The sequence below is a fragment of the Carcharhinus amblyrhynchos genome, chromosome 4, assembly GCF_965287045.1.
Source record: "Carcharhinus amblyrhynchos chromosome 4, sCarAmb.v2.hapA, whole genome shotgun sequence".
NCBI lineage: Eukaryota > Metazoa > Chordata > Chondrichthyes > Carcharhiniformes > Carcharhinidae > Carcharhinus > Carcharhinus amblyrhynchos.
The window spans coordinates 81786196-81801694 of NC_137327.1; the positions used below are offsets into that span (position 1 = coordinate 81786196).

A 15499-nucleotide genomic window follows, 5' to 3' on the forward strand; every position below is an offset into this window, starting at 1 on the left:
TCGTGGGGGTTACAGATAATGTGAGATGAACACAAGATTCCGGTTGAGGCCGTCCTCATGTGTGCAGAACTTGGCTATCAGTTTCTGCTCAGTGACTGTGTTGTCTTTAAGACTTGATTAGCTATAAAGACTCGCATTCCAACCATTATTTTTTAAATTGAGTTTGTGCCTTTATATTCTCTGTTTGTGAACAGAATTCCCACTCATCTGATGAAGGGCAGGGCTCTGAAAACTAGTGGCTTGTGCTACCAAATAAACCTGTTGGGCTTTAACCTGGTGTTGTGAGGCATGAAAGGGACATGGGGATTATAGAAGAGGCATGAGAACAATGAACGGAATATTGAAGGGACATGGGACCTTGGAAGGGCATTCGGGATATAAAGGAGCATAGAGGGAGCATAGAGGATATAAGGAAACATTGAGAAGGATTAATGGGTGAGTGGCTAAGATAAGGCATCTAACAAACACGTGCAGGACAGGTAATGTTTCAGTGAACTGAGGCAAGCCTTCAAACTGCCCGCCTTGCGGCATTCCTGACTGCAGTTTAACCCCGACTCCAGGAGAACAAAATCTTGTGGGAGTTCACCGACGTTCAGAAATTGGAAGCACAATGCCTGGAATTGTAGTTCCTGGTTGTAAGGGGAAGATCTGGCCTGAAGGTTGCAATTTCATGTGCGTTTCTTTGGATGTTAAGTAGAGGGATTCAATATACATTAAAGGTTAAAACGGCACACCTGCCTGGAATTGAGTCAGGAATGGATAAAATGTGGCCTGTAGGGGTTGAAATTCAGACTTATTCTCCATTCACGACCAACAACCCGGTTGTGAACCCCACTAGTCAGTTATTTCATAAGTATGTCCTCTTAAAAACTTTGGGGGAATTTGAATTTCATCTGTCCTACCATTTTCATAATGATGGAAATGATTTGTAAGCTGTCAGAGCCTCACCAGGTTGAGTCAGTTTGTGAAACTTGTGGAGTGGGAGGTGGGGAAAGAAGGGGGCATGCTGCGAAGATGCTGGGGATCTTTTGATATGTAAATGCAAGTGCACTTGCCAATTCCACTTCATATCCCACATGTCCCCTTCAAACCTTCTAACTCATCGATACCCCTTCCATTTATACATCCTCTATGCACACAAAGTATTCATAAAATACAGAATCAACAAGCCACACGACAAGTCTTTTAAATGCTCCTTAAACTGACAAAAATAACCAAACGTCTTTGAAAATCTCATTTGCAAAAGAAAAGTTGCCACTCTTACTACCTCATAAAGTGTCAATCAATCTGAAAGTGTCAATCAAACATTGCTATCCATTGTTTCAATAAATAAAGTTTTAATCCTCTTAACAGCTCTTAATCTTGTCCAAATTAACAAACAGGCATTGAAAAACCATAAAGAAAGAAAGAAAAAAATCCAAACTCAAAAAATGTGAATCAAACAATGCTAGCTCTCCCCTCTAAACTGTTTCAACATTGCCAACAGGGCTGAGTCTATGAATCAGTCTTGGAGCTCAGTCAAACATTCATAATGTAACCATCGTGCAATTAAATCAACAGAAGTAGTTTGTCCAGATGGCCAGACATCTCCTTTACCAGATAATCTCATGAGTGCTTAACTGAGTTCCAAGAATGGCTAATTCATTCAGCTCAGCAGGAGTGTTTTTACACAACTTGAATGAGAATGCTAGATTATTTGATTGATAGATTTACAAAAGTTGTTGTAATTATTCTTTATTTCATTTGTGTTTTCAATACTTGCTTGTTTATTTGGACAAGATTAAGAGGCTTTAGACATCTAAACTTTATTTGTTGATATTATGAATTGCTGCATTTGATTGACATTTTTATGAGGTTGTAAAATGAGCATTTGCTTTTGAAAGAGCTTTTCAAAGTCTCTCGTTTCTGAAGCATTTTAAAGATTTTCCAGAATTGTCAATGGCTTATTGCTTCTATGCATGGTAGATACTGAATGAGTAGGTGTGGAGAATGCATGGTGGGCATGAAAGGAACATGGGGGGATATGGAAGGGGCATGGGAACAATGGAAGGAGCACTGAAGGGGCATGGGACATGGAAGAGTATTAGGGATGTAAAGGGACATAGAGGGAACATAAAGGATATAAGGAGACATTGGGAAGGATTGGAGGGTGAGTGGCTAAGGTAAAGGATCTAAAAATCATATGCATGACAGGTGATGTTTCAGTGAACTGAAGCAAGCTTTCAAACTGCCCACCAGGTGGCATTCCTGACTGCAGCCTAACCTTGACTCCAAGAGACCAAAATCTTGTGGGAATTCCCCAACTTTCAGAAACTAGGACCACAATATCTGGACTTGTAGTTCCTTGTTGTAAGGGGAAGATCTGGCCTGAATACCAATGTGCACCTTAGTATTTTATGGGTGTTTCTTTGGATGTTAAATGGAGGGAGTCAATATATTGTAGTGTACATTAAAGGTCACAATGACATCTTCAGGCCATCCCTATTGTAGCTTCTGTTTATAGAGTTCAGGGAACCAATCATTGCAGAGTCACAACTACCACAGACTAGCAGCCTAGCAACAATCTGAGGCTATGCTCAGTAAGCAGTGTCAAGAGAATAGAATAAACCAGTGGTGAAGAAAATTGTAACTTGTAACCTTCACAGTGACAGAAAAAGCAATTCCATGCACAGCAAAGATCCCCATGTCTTTTGCTAAAGTACAATTACTGCTTCCCTGGTGGATTTAAAGCTGCATAAAACATTCCTTCTTTCATTCTGAGAGTTTGGTCCTGCAGTCCGTTATTAAAAAGATGACTTTTTCCTGAAAGCCTTACGCCTACATTGCCTGATCTTTGTGTTTATCTTTTCCTGATCTGAAAGACTGATATCAGCCTCATATCAGTAAGTCAGGCACTATCACCCTCTTGAAAAAAGTTGGTAATGTTACCATAAACTCTGAGCCAGGTGTCAATACAGCATGCACATTGACATTTATGCATTCTGAAAACATAGCACGCATACTTCAGTTGGATCTACTGATCTGACTGCACAGAAACTTAACTGCTATTTTTGCAGTAATAGCAAACATTGTCAAAAACTAACAAACTCCACCCAGTGTAGATGATCGATTTGATGTATTTAAATGTTTCTGGGTTTGATTTGACCACTGCTTCATTAGCAACTCATAGAAACTAAGCCCTGAATGTTTCTCATCATATATATATTGTAATATTTACATTTTTGGTTCAATTTTCTGCTTCTTCATGGTGTAATTGCGGTCAGTAGGATCAGCTTTCCCCATTCTATACAAATGTGACGAATTCAGGAAATGTAGCCTCAGTAATGTGGGTCTATCTTTCTCATGTAATAGGAGCAATGCTGGCACAGTTGCATATATTGCCAGCTCCAGTTACCCTGACATATTATTCCCCAATCTATCTTCAAGTGGATATTGTTGCTGTGTGGGCTGGTAAATAATGACTGCATCGCACAATACATTCACGTTCAACAACTCGCCACAGTTGACTTTACCTCGTGCACAGTCAGGCCCAAGAAATCCTGGAAAACAGTGACAGTGGCCAGAGATACATTCCCCATTCCCATTGCAATTGGTAGAACATTCATCCATCGAGTCTACAAGTAATGACAACATTGAATAAATATTGGGTGAATAACTTTGTGCATGAATCCAATTTTTAATTCTATTAGAAACCAGATTTAATAGTGATAATACATATGTGGCACATTGTCTGCTACCATAATGCTCAACAACCGAGTGCATTTAAATTGGGATTGAACAAGACAAAACTTTAAAAAGTTTTGATTTCCCAGATGGCTCTGCACAGGAATGGTGATATGTAACATTTTTGAAAATAACACTCCCTTCTACAGTTCTTCAGCTCACATCAAAATTATTTCCCAGAAATAAAGAAAGAAAATGTCAGGCAGCCCATTCACCACTGAATTATATTACAGTCCTCCTGTTTCTTCTCCTTTCCTGTTTTTTATTTCTTTACTTAGTTTTTAGAGCATAGAAAATGTTAGACCGAAATCTAATCTGACACCTGGGTAATTCCACAACTAATCCCTGCATTGCCCCTCCTGACTATTGCCCCCACCCCTCCTCACTCAACCTACAGCAATCACCTCCCACTCAACCAACTACCCTCAACCCAACTCTACTAACCCCCCACAATCAAATGGAGAAATTTAGTGAGGAATTCCAGTATCCAAATGACATAAGGGGGTCGGGATTTCGGGATAAAGGATAGAGTTGTAGGATCTTGCCATCTGGCATACTTTTTCTATCAAAAAATTTTTAATAACTAGATCATAAATGCTACTTTCGATGAGCTGGACCAGAGCTGGACCTTACTTTATTGATGTTGTTAACCTTGTGCATCAAAGCAATGATATTTTTAAACTGTGCTAACTAATACAATAATTTAAAATTGTATTGTTAATGCTGGTAAATAAGCAAAATAACACCAGCTGAGAAAGTATAAATTTTGTTAATCTATGTGCAACTTCAGGATTTTCAGGTAATCAGAAGCAGCAACAGTTAATTTGTATTTTCTTGGAACTTGGATTTTCACAATTCCATTCATAAAAGATCATATTTTCCTGCCACCACAATCTTGTGCAATTTAGAATACTTGAGAAGTTTGTGGTTAGAAAGTTTACATAAAACTCAAAAGATAAGTGACAAAAATGTTCTATTTTCCAACTAATGTGCATTCTTATATGTGCACTGTGTACACTTGTAACCCCTTATTATGGCAAAATTGCACACAAATTATTCACAACAATGAGATACTTTACCTTAAATGACAAAGTCATAGCTGATGACAATGTATTACCAAAATGATTAGATTGTGCTATTGAAGACAGATCATGTATTCCAAATGGTAGATTAAATCAATTTTGAGTCTTTTATGATTCATAAGATCAAATATTGTGTTCTGAATAGTCCGCTTCAACTAATCAATGAACACAGCATAAACTGAGACTTCACACTCAACCCTGTGGAAAATCAGTATGAATACTATTAATGATTGGAATTTTTATTTTAAATAATTGTTGGTCTATTCTGACTGAGTACTGACAATTCTGTCGCGTTAACTATCCTATCAGAATACTTGAAGTTATAACAAGTTTTTATTATCAACAAAAGGCATTACTAAAGGCTGCTTAAATTTTATTTATTTTTGTTTAAATTGAACAGTCATGCAGGATACTAAGCAAGAGCGAGAACTAACAGTTCTTGTGAAAAAAAATCATTAAAATCATAAGCCAAAAAAAGTATGACTGCAGTAAAAGTAAACAAACCATGGTTTTCTGAGCAGAAAGCATATCAGACAAATCAGAACATGTATCATTTATCCGCTATTTTAATGTGGCTGTTAACTCATCAAATTTAAACTAAAACTCAAAAGAATTGACATTGTGAATGTGTGCCACATTCTATTGGACTGCACATATCAAGAAGTTCTTGACATGTTGTTCATGATCTTCATGAACAGAAATTTTAGGCAGTTCCTCCTTAATTTCCCGATATTCATTGCGAATGGGTAAATGTTCAGTGCAAATATCCAACAATGTAAAGTCTACATCATTGACACAACCCTGTAGCTGTATTGTGTCAATCAATGGTATTCTGGGCTCCAAATGAGAAGGTTTTTGTTTTTCATACTTTATCTCCTGCCCCAACCCACTTCATCCAACCCACTCCACCCCCACCATCACAAGCTTTATTGAACTATAAATGCAGGGATAAATGAATGTTACACCACTTAGGAGTGCCATGATTTGGTTTAGAAGTTAAATCAAGATTCTGTCCACCTGTTCCTTTGTTTCAGACACATACTAAAAATCTCCTTAGTGCTATTTGAACAATAGCAGGCAATTTTTTGGAGACCTGGCTATCATTACTCTCAGCTGACAGCATCAAAATTTAATTAACTGCTCTTTTATCTCATTTATGTTTGTTGCCTGCAGAAAATAGCTGCTGTGCTTTCCATAATAATGGAGACTGCACTTCAAAGTAATTTTTGCATGCAAAATGGGATCTTTCCAATAGATGTGATAAGCTATTATGTAAATGCAAATTCTCTCTTTCTGTTTGAATAGGGCATTCTCAAGAAACAATCTTGTTACTTTCCAAAAACATACATTCTTCTAAAACTCATCAGAAAAATATGGGCTATTCAGGCCGTCTTCAACCATTCAGACAGATCACACCTGAACTTTATCTCAATTCCTTTTGCCTGCTTTTGATCAAAACCTCTCATAGAAATCATAGAATCCTTACATACAGGAGGAGGCCATTTGGCCCATCAGGTCCGCACCGACCACAATCCCACTCAGACCCTATCCTCGTAACTCCATGTATTTACCCTGCTAACCCCCCTGACACTAAGGGGCAATTTAATGGCCGATTAACTTAATCTGCACATCTTTGGACTGTGGGAGAAAACTGGAGTACTGGAGTAAACCCAGGTAGACATAAGAAGAATGTGCAAACTCCTCGCAGAGAGTCACCCGATGCCAGGTCCCAGGCGCTGTGAGGCAACAGTTCCAACCACTGTACCACTATGCCACCCCCAAATCTTATCACAGAACCATAGAATGGTTATAGCACAGAAGATGGCCATTCGGCCTGTCATAGCCATGCTAGTTTTCACAGAATGCAGGAGGTGGCCATTCGGCCTATTGAACCTGCACTGACAACAGTCCTATCAAAGCGCTATTCCCATAACCTGATGTATTTGTCCTGCTAATCCCCCTGACACTAATGGGAAATTTAGCACAGTCAATCCCTCTAATCTGCTCATTTTTGGACAGTTGCAGCAAACCAGAGCACCTGACATGGGGAGCGCATACAAACTCCAGGCAGTCACCCGAGGTTGGAATCAAACCTGGTGTCTCTCTGGCACTGCGAGACAGCAGTGTTAACCGCTAAGATCTACTTAGTGAGTCTCACCACACTGAACTCTACATTTATTTCCTCTTGAGATCGTTCTTTAACTCTCTTCTGAAAGCAATGGTTGGATTTGCTACCGTTACATTCTCAAGCAGTGAGTCCCAATTTTTAACCATTTGTTGCATAAAGAGATTTTTCCTCTCGGGTATTTTTGTCAAAAACCTAAAATTGATGTCTTCTGGCTCTCAATCCTTCCATCAATGGCAACAATTTGTCCCTATATGTCCTTTCTGGGCCCTTAATATTTTTGAGCACCTCTATCAAACCTCTTCTCAGCCTTCTCTTCACTGAAGAGAATAGCCTCTGCATCACCAATCTATCTCCATATCTGAAGTCTTTCGCCCATTCTTGTAAGTCTTTTCTACACCCTCTCCAATGCCTTCATTCCTAAAGTCTGGTGTGCAGAATTTAAATTAATGGGCGGAATTTTCCCTTTTGTTTTCCAAGTGTTAACTCAGGCGAGAAAAATAGTGTGCAACTTCCAGCTTTTCCTGTCACATTTTCCAACACTTTGAACAGAAAATGCTGGAGGTGATCCCACATCATCACGCTGGTGGGGCAAGCTGCTCTGGCATGTTGGCCTTCCCAAACCTAACTGAACAAAGAGTGAAACCAAAGCTTCTCCAATGCACATGGGAAGCCACTCTTCCTCCATGCACCTGGGAAACGCCACCAGGCACAGGGAAGCCCCCGTGGTAAGCCAACCCCAGCAATGCTTTCTGCTAATACAATTAAGAGGCAGAGTCAGGGGAAGTGCTTCAGCATTACCAGAGGGCACTGCCAGGGTACTTCCTTACCCACCCCCACTCTACCACCTTCCTGGGGGGAGCAGAGGGTGCTGGACTTGCCTGTGAGCCTCTGACAAGTTCCCATTGCCTGGATCACTTGGCTCCAGGCCTGTTGTAAATCTTGCTAACATGGCATCATGAGTTCTCATCAGCATGAATCTCATTTTTGTCCTCTTGTGAGATTTTGTGGCCCCATTATCCATTTATATCTGTGGAAAACGCTGATGCAAAATCCCTGCAAATGCCTTGGATTTTCACCAAGTCAGGATGATTTTTGAAAATGTCAGCAAGGATCTGATTCTGGGATCGTCAACCCCCTATTCCTGGGTTTTTTTGATTTTTGGGAGCAGGCTCGTTTGGATAAAAAGCCTCCATTGTGCACTCCCAACTTTACCAGCTCTACTGTGCAAATAGAAATGTCCTTGGCCTCCACAATTTTCATGGTGTTGCCCAGACTTTCAATGAGTGATAGTTTACAGTCCCTCAAGTATAGTCACAAACCATAACTGTATTAGGGGAAACATTATGTATACCTGAACAGATGCCGGAGTGCGGCGACTAGGAGATTTTTCACAGTAACTTCATTGAAGTGTTAATGTAAGCCTACTTATGATGAATAAATAAATTAATTAAACAAACAGGTCAGTTCAAAAGGTCCTCCTCATGCCTCCAATGCCAATGTATGCATCCATCTTTTATGGCCACTAATGTCCTCCAAACAAAGTTACATCTGCCCACTCCTCCTCTATGGTAATTCATGCCCCTGCAAATATATATTCATGCATCCACTCCCTACGGCTTGACACGCTCCCCATGCAAAGGAATACCCCCACCCATCCACTATGACCCCTCATGCCCCCCCATGCCAAGCTATGCCAATTCACCTATTATTCTCTATATATAACCAATGAGCATGAATCTCTGGCCCTGTTAGCCCCATGCACAAATCATGCTGTACTGTTGAATTTGGTGAGAAGCTGAAACAGGATTTGCACTGGGCTTTAAATAGTTTCTGATGCTCCCAACCCATTTCACCTGGTGTGATCAGGATCTTCCCCAGAAAGTGCGAGAACCCAATCCAAACTCACTTGTGTTCATTTTAATCCAATTTACAAGATTATAATTGAATGCAGCAGCATCCCAGTATGGTCCTGTAATCCTCCATTAGGAATTCACCAGAGTGCAAAGAGAATCCTTCCAGGGAACTGGTGGTTGGGTGTGCCCAGGCTGGGCTGGAGGGATTCAGGTTGGGAGTCTCCCTGAGATGGGGATCATGTGGCTGGTCTTCTTTCTGTTGCTTTTAAAAGCTTTGAACTTTCTCCTCACGTGTCAATTTCAATGATCTGTGAGGTTGCACTGGCTAACCTCTCTCTGTTTGTTGTAAAAGCTTTGAAGTGTCTCTCAGCATGTCAATTTCAAAGAGCTGTAAATATTATGGGGGATAGTCTTCTCTCTGTTGCTTTTAATAGCTTGGAAGTGCTTTGTTCATTTTCATTAACTTTTCAAACCAGCTTGAATGGCAGCTCTTGCCTCCTGGGGAAATGCCAAGGAATGGGGTCTGCAGGGGAGGCCTTTCATTTGCCCATAGGGGGTGTCACTTGAACTTCTTGGCGGGGGTGGGGGTGTGGTGGAAACCTGATATCTAGTTGCTGGTGAAGATGAGGGGGGTAGTGTCATCGGATCATCCTGATGCCTGTGTGGCTGGACAGAAGGTGGGGGGTGCAGGGCGGTTGGTGGGGGGGCACAAGGTGGAGGGAGTGTGTCTCAAACATTTAGTGGTGGGCGTATTCCCCTTGTCTGTGGGGAGTTGTAATGTTCATGGGTTGCGGAGGAAGGCATCTTTATTTGAGATTGGGGCATCCTTTAAAAAAGGCTCTCTGAGGACTTGGTCTTGTCAGCATCTTTAGGTCCCACACAGCTTCCTCATGGTGAAATCACCCAAACCTTCAAAGATATGTCTAAGTGTGTGTGGGATACAATTGTGATCCTGCTGACTTCGCGATGGGCATTACACCACTTTTCCCACTGGCGACCACACTTGGAAATCATTTGGGAGAATTATGCCCAATATGCGTAAATGAAGCTTTAAACAAACTAATTATTTCCACATTCTTAAAATAATTCATTTACTGTAGGCCAGTGAAAGAGTCAATCACCCAGATCCCTTAAAGTTTCAATGACTGAAACTGCAAATACTTCCAATCTCTTTATTTGAGATGAGTAAACATTGTGATCACAGATCAGAGAGCCAGAGCTGTCAGTCAATCAATTTTGTCACTGGGGTTCAGGTGCTTCAACAGGCTAATGGATTTCTGGGCTATAAGTCATGCTTTAATATTTCACAACAGGATTAAATTCCTCTGAATGCAATTTCTGGCATTCAGATTCATAAGTTTACTGAAGTTTGTGTGCAGAATTTGAATAAACTCATTCACAAATTTATTTTGTTTTACGTAAAAACTGTGTTCTTCAAAGAATTTCATTCAGACTTCTCACATAATGAAGCACCAGAAAATAAACCCACAGCTTTTGTCAAAGGCAATACATGGATGGCAAACTTTGAACTATGCATTTCTGTTGACAGTTGATGAATGAAAACAGCAAATGTGCTCTTCATGATTTTCCACTGATTAATTTTAATGGAAGAAATCTGTGGGAAGCATGACTGCAATTTTCTGATGCCTACTGTAGTTAGGAGGCTTGAGATTGGCAACATATTTTTGAACATCAGCCTCACAGAGTAAGTTTTCAAGAAAAGCCATTGAAATAAATAGCAGAAATGAGTTACACAGGAAGTTATTTGTTCCTGGAGAAATAGGGAATTGAAGGAAATGGTGGAAAGGTACATGGAGAACATACATTACAGGGAGGCATAAAAAGCCTGCTTTGTCTTCTTAAAATTTCTGCTGTTTAGAAAAGGAGTTTAGGTTTCTGACTTAAACACCAATGCAACATTTTGTTTAGTAACATTGGAATATGCAATTGATTGCAACTTACCGATCACAGAGGTAAGCACAAACACCTGTTCCATCTTCTTCCCATCATTGTAGAAGGCAAAGTGCCAAGTTCCTGGATCCATGTATTCAATGAATCCTGCCTCCTGAAGGGTCATCAGGATCAAATTCCGGGGTGCATGTTTTGATTTGTCTGGAGGTTTGGTCTCCTGTTTAATCAGCTGCTTTCCATCCAGGAGTTTCACAAAGTCGAACTGAAGGACCAAGATCAAACAAAATCAGTTGACAATATTCCTTGACAGTAAGTGTACAGGGATTGTAGGTAGACACATGACTTTCCTCACTTTCAGGAAGACAATGACGTTGTGAGAGTATTAGTAATCCAGAGACCCAAGGTAATGCTCTGTGGGCATGGGTTCAAATCCTATCAGCACAGCTGATGGAATTTAAATTCAACTGAAAAAAAACCTGGATTAAAAGCTCATCTCAGGAATCGCAACCATGAAAATATCATCGATTATTGTGAAAAGCCATCTGGGTTCCCTTGCCTATTCTGGCCTACATGTGACCCCACACTCACAGCACAGTTCTCCCAGTCCACCCACCACTGGAGTTGTAGGGGATGAGACAGAAAATTTGGTGGACCATTCAAAGGTCCGTTGACCTCGAGCAGGAATAGCCATCCGGGGGTGCGTGCGGCAGAGAATCCCGCCCAGTGTGGTTGACTTTTAACTGCCTTCCGAAATAGCCTAGCAAGCCATTCAGTTCAAGTGACAATTTTAAAAGTTTAAGTTTATTTATTAGTGTCACAAGTAGGCTTACATTAATGCTGCAATGAAGTTACTGTGAAAATACTTTAGTCGCCACGCTCCAGTGCCTGTTTAGGTATACTAAGGGAGAATTCAACTTGGCCAATGCACCTAAATGGCACTTCTTTCACACAGTGGGAGGAAACCGGAATGTCTGGAGGAAACCCACACAGATACATGGAGTATGTATAGACTCTGCACAGACTTGGACCCAAGCTGGCAATCGAGTCTGGGTCCCTGGAGGTGTGAGTGCTAACCATTGTGACAAATAGGGATGGGCAACAAAAACTAGCCTTGACCAATCATACCACATCCCGTGAAAAAAGAAATAAAAAGAACCCTGTTCTGCGGTCAGGTTTGGCCTAATTTAATGCATTTCACTCAAATGCAAGTAATTTGCTGATGACTTAGGCAATCAGATGTGCAGACCATGTGCGATGAGCTTCGTTATTTCTCCATTAGATGCTCGAGGCAGAACCATTCCACCTCAGATATAAGTGATATTCTATTTATTCTGTGATAATCTTGTCAATTCATCAACATTGGTACTATTAACCAAAGATGTTCCAGTGCCCTGAGGAAATAAATAGCTTGTGGATGTTCATGGGAAGTCAGAAATGGGAAAATATCTTAATTTTCCGTTGTTTAATATTCGTTCAATCATACATTCCCAATGATCTTTATTCCCTTCAACAATGTTTGGATTTTGTATGGTAATATTTCTGTTGCTGGACTAGAAATCCAGAAACCAGGAATCCAGCATCCAACCTTGGCAATTTGAGCATTTGGATTTGGTTTAAAAAAAAATTGGAAATGCAAAATCTGATACCAGTAAATGTCACCATAAACCAACTGGCTGCCAGAAATTGGTTGACGAGTGTTTTTAAGCAAGAAAATTTGGCGTCCTTATCCATTCTGCCAATGCAATTCCAGTGCTACATTAACGTGGTTGACCCATATTTGTCCTCTGAGATGCCTGGCAAGTAATTCCGTTGTATCAAATATTAACAGAGAATATCAGTTTTTTAATGGTTTAAGAAAATGGCCCATCAGCACTATCCTAGGGAAGGTAAGAATCAGCAATAAATACCATCCTTACTATTTACTCCAACATCCTGAGAATAATATTTTAAAAAAAGCAAACAAAGAAAAAATTTAAATATGCCTCAGAAATAAGTTACTTCTTAATTTTGGCAACCCATTTTGTGGAGGGAGATCTTGTTCAGGGAATATTCACAGTGCATTGTTGAAAACTGCTGAACCTGCAATGCAAGGTTACATTCAAGGTTACTTGCCTAATGCTACCCTGTCAATAAAAACCATGCCGGTACCTGTGTGTGCGTGGGTGGAAGGTTCCGCCGACCGTAAATCCCTAATAAGGCATCTTTTGCCAATGACACATTGAATTTCAGATAGAGGGAGTGCTCTGTGGTGACTTGAAACCGCCAGAACAGACCCGGCGGGATGGTCTGCATGACTTGCATTCCAATATCCACTTCTCCTGTGTCAATGGCTCTGCCTCGCTGCAACACATTCACCGATTTTCCTGGAAGAAATACAAAATAGGAAGCATTAATGTTCAGATTAATCTCACAGCAGAACAACAGTCCTTTAGTAAGAATTTGTTATTTTTTCTAATTTTATTCCAGTTTGCAATACATTGGAAAAAAAAGTAGCAAACTATTCCTGATCATACAGAGAACAGTTTAATCAAGCTCAACCAGAAATCTTTCAATACACCAACAGATTACCCCTTTTGTGCTCTCCAATATTCTTTGCTGCCCTGAAGTCATTTATTCCCTCCCAGATATAAGGTTTTATGGTGAGTGATCTTTCATTATCTGTCCCATACATTATCTATGTATGACTGAGAGAGTTGGCAAGCCTGATCTTATGCTCACCTGCATTCACACATAGACCCTTCCAGTAAAGATAACTATAAGTGAGTAGGAGTGGAAATATTGACTAATTTTTCTGTCCCCTTACCACGATACTAGAGTCACATATAGAGTCAAATATAAAGCTCCTTTCCTATCAGGGATCAACCATTCAGTAAAAACCAGTAATTACATTTAGAAACCTCTTCCTTCTGTATCACTGTAGCTCGGGGTTGTCGACCTTGTCATTAGATATTTCTGATTGTTCGAGATTTCAATTTTCCACACTCTCATTCAGAACTAGCACTGAAACGTTTCACATTCAATTCAACTCTGTACAGAGCAACAGCATTCAGTGGAAAATAAATTATATGCGCCAAGCGATGATTATTTGAATTAATACATCTTCAGAGATACTTAGGGCTGAATCTTGACAGTATGCATAGTTTTGTTTTGACAGGTTCCCCACCCAGCAATCAGTCCAATTGAGACAAAATGTATTATTTCATCACAGGAAAAGGACAATTACACTAACAGGCTTGACATGGTTAGAAACTAGGATGTTCTAACTTAAATAATTATAATTCTGAATTTCTGATAGTAGTAATTGCACGTTCAGCTTTCATTTTTTATAGTTTAATCTTGCAGTACCCAATGGGCTGAAACTTATGCCCTCCCCATTTGGCAATTTTTGCGGTGGGGGTGCACTTAAGCTGGAGGGAGGGCACCCCAGCACATTCCTGCCTCCAATCTGATTAAAGTACATGGCAGGAACACCAGTGGATGGACTTTCCGCCCATCGCTTATTGAGGCCTTTCAGTGCTATGAACCCAACGGAGGCATCAAGGGGGCAGTTGTTCACCAGGCAAAATGCTGAGTAAGTAAAAATTGCCCCCAGAAGATACCTCTCATTCAAAGCCACTTTGTGCCTGATCGAGGGTCTTGACATTGCGAAAGGGGAGTCACTGAGAGCCACCAGTCCCCTCTATCTTCTTTCCTTGAATTCCCCACCCCATGGACCACCCCCTCACCTGTCATCACTCACCTCTGGACCTCGGGTGGTTACAATTCCGGGAGCATCCACCATCTCCCTGGAAGCACTGCGGTCTTTGATTGACCAGCAATTCTCAGGGGGTGGGACTTCTGCTCCCAGGGTGCTCATCTCAGGAAATGATCCACTGCTGGCCTGTTAGCTGCTTGATTGACAGGTACTACTGGCGGGCCTTCCCAAAAAAGAGACAATGTGGGGATCTCTATGGCTCTCCGGTTAGTGGCTGAGACTCGTGCTGCTAGCACAAAATTCCACCCGCTATTGGTGAGTGGAATCGGCTGCTGTCGGTGGTAGTGGAGGCGAACTCGTTGGGGTCTTTTAAGAGACTTCTGGATGAGTACATGGGATTTAATGGGATTGAGGGTTACAGGTAGGCTAGTAGGTAGGGATATGATCAGCGCAACTTGTGGGCCGAAGGGCCTGTTTGTGCTGTAGTTTTCTATGTTCTATGTTCTATATGAGTTAGCCTGAGGTTGGAAAGATGCATTGCTCTGGAGGCCTATTTATGTCTTTCACTATTCATTTCCACCAATTTAATGTTTGAGTTCTTTTTTAAATTTCAAGCAAAGGGATAGATTACCAGACCACTCAAAAGAAATAAAGGTCTACGATTTTCTTTTAATCTAAGTATGGCTGATTAGGTAACACATGGGAAAGATGGCAATTGAATTTTAGCATCTTTAGGGAGTAATTTCCTCTGTGTGTTAAGTCAGAAACATGTGCAAACTTCAATTTTCTGAAGTCCCATTATGCAATTATCCATTGGAAACTTCATGTGACGAAAGGTTTTGTTTTATGGTAACCAGACAAAATATGGGCAGCACAGTGGCATAATGTTTAGCACTGCTGTCTCACAGCAATGGGGACCTGGGTTCGATTCTGGCTCGGATCATTGTCTGTGTGGAGTTTGTACTTTCTCCCTGTGTCTGCGTGGGTTTCCTGGCTCCTCCCACAGTCCAAAGATGCGCAGGTTAGGTGGATTGGCTATGCTAAATTGACCCTTAGTGCCAGGGGGTTAGCAGAGTGAGTATGTGGGGTTACGGGGATAGGGCCTGGG

The 15499-nt window shown here is 40.9% G+C and overlaps 1 protein-coding gene across 5 annotated transcripts in view; it reads right to left on the reverse strand.

Moving 5' to 3' along the window:
- The window catches only part of tenm1 (teneurin transmembrane protein 1), a 704577-nt gene that overhangs the window by 207872 nt on the left and 481206 nt on the right, over window positions 1-15499 (reverse strand). For all 5 annotated transcript variants that reach the window (XM_080187425.1, XM_080187422.1, XM_080187424.1 and 2 more), the window contains 3 exons: window positions 12846-13060; window positions 10749-10959; window positions 3513-3614 (listed from right to left, as the gene is read on the reverse strand). In XM_080187425.1, coding sequence (XP_080043551.1) covers window positions 3513-3614; window positions 10749-10959; window positions 12846-13060 — 528 coding nt within the window. The remainder of the gene's footprint in view (window positions 1-3512; window positions 3615-10748; window positions 10960-12845; window positions 13061-15499) is intronic.